The sequence below is a fragment of the Apis dorsata genome, unplaced genomic scaffold, assembly GCF_000469605.1.
Source record: "Apis dorsata unplaced genomic scaffold, Apis dorsata 1.3 scaffold_949, whole genome shotgun sequence".
In the NCBI taxonomy this organism is placed as follows: Eukaryota; Metazoa; Arthropoda; class Insecta; order Hymenoptera; family Apidae; genus Apis; species Apis dorsata.
Genome location: NW_006264058.1, coordinates 58,867 through 63,706, shown reverse-complemented (window position 1 = coordinate 63,706; position 4,840 = coordinate 58,867). Strand labels below are relative to the sequence as shown.

At 23.0% G+C, this 4,840-nt stretch overlaps 1 protein-coding gene across 1 annotated transcript in view; it reads right to left on the bottom strand.

Annotated features, from left to right (window-relative positions):
- Positions 1–2,167: 2,167 nt before the first annotated feature.
- Positions 2,168–4,840, bottom strand: part of LOC102674669 — a 10,001-nt gene continuing 7,328 nt past the window's right edge. The window contains exon 3 of the mRNA XM_006623798.2: positions 2,168–4,643. Within this exon, the coding sequence (XP_006623861.2) occupies positions 2,893–4,643 (1,751 nt within the window). The 3' untranslated portion in view covers positions 2,168–2,892. The remainder of the gene's footprint in view (positions 4,644–4,840) is intronic.

Sequence of the window (4,840 nt, the reverse complement as noted above, 5' to 3'; positions counted from 1 at the left end):
TTCTAAAAATCATTAAATTAAGATGATAAAAAATAATTTTTTATAATTTTTTAAATATCATAAAAACGGAAATTATATTAAAACAAATATTTTAAATATCTCTTTTTTAAAATTAATTTAATTTATTATAAAATAATTAAGAAACTTCAAAGCGAAATTTTCATAAATTTAAGAACACCTGAAAATGAAATGTAAGTAAATATTTACTTGCTATTGTTATTATTATTTATTAATTTATTGCTCTTTTACTATTAATTTATTAAATAAATTTTATTAATTTTATTTTTTTTATTTCTTATATAATTAACTATAATTTATCTAAAAAATTAAATATAATATAAAAATCTTTTTATTTTGTTTTTTTTTTATTATAATTATTTCATTTTTAACAAATATTTTAAACAATTATATTAAAATATTTTTTAAAATCTATTTTTTCAATATTATACATTAAAATTTTATAATTGTTAATAACTTTCAAATTTAAAAAAAAAACTTTTTTCTAAAGTTTAGTAAATAAGAAAGAGATACATTAATTATAATTAAAATTAAATATAAATTTTATATATTTAATTTTGTATAAATAATTAAATTTATAAAATAATTATAAATTAACAAAAATAAAAAAATTTTTAAATATGTATTTATATCAATTAATAAAAAAGTTTTAAAGGGGAGATAGAAATAATATTTTCTTAATATTTGTTGATAATAAATAATTCTTTAATAATTTAATTCATGTCACACTATACATTGTTATAATCGCAATATAAAACATTGTAGGATTCGCTGAGTGGCAGTTTCCAACAACAAACATACTCCGTCGAATCGACTTTTAAAATCAGAAAAATCGAAATTAACTAACCTTCGTAAATCTTCGTAATCTTGTTAATGTAATAACACACGTTATTACTCAATCATATCATTAATAAGAATTAAATATTCTACAATATAAAGATATTTTTTTATATATAAAAAAATTGTAAATTAATTTTAAATTGTAAATGAAAATTCATTGAAATATTAAAATAATCATAATCGAAAATTAATTTGAAAAATATTTTTTTTATTTTAATTTTTTTTTTTTCAGAAATAATTTACGAAGGGTAGATATATCGACAGTTTAAAATGATATCTCTAATATAGAGACAATGAACAAAAACTCATATTAATTTATACCGGGCATCCCATCAAAAAGTCAGCCAAATGCAGCGTTATGATTGTAGAAAAAGTTTCAAATAACGCAATTTCTTCAAATAGATTTGTCTGAAGAGGCATAGTTTTGGGAATAACCCCGTATAATATTTTCTATTAGAAAAATTGTATTAACTTTGAAAAGATCGTCGATTCTTGCTTAGAAAAATATATCAATTATGATTTTGCATAACAATCGACAGTTAAATCGTATTCTCTATTATTCGTACATGTATAAAGATTCGTTACATGCGCACGTGCGCGCACGTATCAAATTACATTTAAAGAAACTCACTAATAAACAAAAATTAAATCAATTTAGCGTTTGATTTTTCTATAAATTTTAACTCTTCGTTTTAAATATTATTATTTTACAAATCAATATTTAGTAACGTAAAATTAAAATTTATATTATTTTTATTTTTAATTACAAGTTTCTTTGAATTTTAAAAACATCAAAATTTAATTTATTTGATAAAGACATTTTAAATGATTCAAATGTATTAAATATATGATAATTATTTTGCAAATCAGTTACACATAATATTTAAAGACTGATTTACAATTTTATTATCTTTATTTTTAAAAAACGAAGAGTTAAATTAACGCTTAAAAATCTAATACTGCCTTACAATTTCTTCATTGAAACCGATTTAATATCATTTTTAAATTTGAAGTAATGATTCTTAGCTTTTCAAATTTAAATAATTTGTCAGTGTTGCAGAAGGCTGTCATTGTTCAACATATATCAAAACCGACCGAGTTCTTAAAATAAAATTTAAATACAATTTCTAATTAATTCATTGTGTATGAAAAATTTCTTCATACTATATCATATATATATATATATATATATATAGTATGAATATATATATATCATGTATATATATATCATATTACATATATAAAATTTATAAACTATAACTTTCATATTATAATATTATAATAATTAATCCAATTTAATTTTGTTTAATAGTGTCTTTCTCAATGCTAAAAAAATTATTTATCAAAACTTATAATCAAATGGAATTTCAAATCCAACAAAATCTTACAAATAATTTTATTGATTACGAATGAAGAAAAAAAATCGTTGAAGATTTTGATTGGTTCGAGCAGGATATGTAAATGGTACCCTGTCTTTCGAAAAAATTTTAAATGGAAAGAAACTCGGTCGAATAATCAATCTTACAATATTATGCTTTACTGACTATGAACAAAATTATAAAATTTTGCTTAACTTCCATTATTTTAACATTATTTTAACAATTTCACGTATTATTTTAATATCATAAGCTACTTTTAATTTTTTAATTTACGAAAATGTAAGTTTTAGTATCTCACTAGTTTTTATATAATTTTAATTTTTATATATCATTTTTACTACAAATTCTGATTCACATTGTTTTAAAATGTATAAAAATAATTATATTTTCGAGTTTTTTCTGATATCTAGAATTAATTGAACAAAACTTTTAATAATTTATATTTATATAAAATTATAGTAAATATTTAAATTAAATTATTTTGTTAAATATCTTTATTTATTGTTAATAAATAAAATAGAAATTTTATTGGAATATACTCAAATTCATAAATTGATGAATATTATTTTAAATTAATTTATTATTTAGTACATAAAAATTTTTAAATTTTATAAATTATTAATCCAGAAATCAGAAAAATCTCATGCATTATTTTTCAAAGACTATATGGATATTCTGCTAAATAATTTCTAATTAACGGTGGCAAATGTTTTGTAGGTAACTTATTCCTATTAACAACTAACCTGGCCAAATGACTAAGAGACCTTACTTCTTTAACTAAAGGCTTTGTCAAATAAATTTCACTATAAAGTTGTCCACTATAATCTACCCAAACTTCTTTTCTTTGTTCATCAACACTTTTTGAATATTCCACATAATATTCTAGCATTTTAATTGGACAATCAAAAAGAGGAATTGCAAAAGCAAGTCTAGGTTCAGCATCTAATCGAAACTGTCCCACAAAATAATGAACTCTAACAGAGGTAGGTCCTCTAGCAGTTTGCACAGACACAGCAAACATATATCTACTATCTGAACTATCTCTCATCAGCCATCTGCCAATCATAGCATTTTTTAACAAATTTTCACTTTGCTGCCAACTAAGACCTTCATGGTACCAACCACAGATTTGTAAGAGTCTTTTAACTTCACTTAATCTAGCTGCATCCCTATCCATCATATAGTTGTCAAAACTCCAAGGACATGGCATTAACCAAGAAACTGGTGTGGTTGGAGTTCTATCTCTTCTTTCATCAAAATTTTCTTCATTATTTTGAGTTTCATTTTTCTGTACTAAACCTCCACCATTAAAATTGTTTCTACTTCTTGAAGTTATACTTGACAAAGAATCAGGAGAATTTGTAGTAGTTGCAGTTATATTTACTGTACATTGTCCTAAATTTGCTGGAAGTTGCACAGTCGCATTTACTTGAATCTGTACTCCTGGATTAGAATCTAAAACCATAGAATTACGATTTTCCGAAACTTGAAGATTATTTGATTTAACATGATAAAGCTTTTGAACATTATTACAACAACAGTTGAAATTTCGGCTCTGTTCTAATTCATGTTCATTTGTTTTAGAATTTTTAGCTTGTTGAAATTGCATTACTGGCACATTCATTTGAAAATCTGAGAAAATTGACTTTTCCTCATAATTTTCTAGCGAAGTTGCTTCTTCTATTTTTTGTGATAATATATTTCTTCGAGTCCCTGGTAATTCTTGACAGCCACTTGGAGGTATTAAAAACATCCTTTTATCATGACTCACACTTTCTTGTTGAATTTTTTTTTCATGAGATATAACAGAAACTTCTTGATTTTCAGTTGATAATGTTTTTTGCACAAAACATCCTCCACCAGATAATTTTGGACGGATTTCCATATGTGGTGTATGCATAAGAGTTTCAGAATCCATACTTTGAATTAAACAGCCTCCAGATTGTATACTTGGTGTTGTTATTGTTACACTTCCTCCAGTTAAGTCACAGCTTGTAGTAATTTGACATCCAGAACTTTGATTCTTTTGTAATTCTTCATTGATTAATGGAAATCCAAGAACTTGTGTATTTTTTTCATATCTTTGAAGGAAATCTTCCCTTTGTTTATCAGTTCTTGGTTTTTCCAAATCAAGTGTCATTGATGGATAGTTGAAGGAATTGATAACTGGTTGCGTATGAATTATAGTTGGTGCATTTATAAAACAGCCACCACCACTAGTATAACTCTTAGGAACTAGCAGGCCACCATAGTAACAGGTTGTTGGATGAATTAGAGTATTATCTTCATTCATATTTTTAGGTTCACAACAACCTGGAGCTGGAAATCGGTGACGACAGCTTGGGCACATCACTGTCAACATTTTTTGAAGATAAATCTTACTTTCAGCATAACACAGTCTTGTATCTGTAAATAAAAAACATTTTTTTTTTATAAAATCATAATAAAAATATAAAAATAATATAACAACATATAATTTATAATTCAATATATATATTATATTATATAATATAATATTTTTTTAAATTTATGATATAATTGCATTACAATTTTAAATTATTTTTAAATTGAAATATTTACGAAAAATTTATTTCCTATAATAA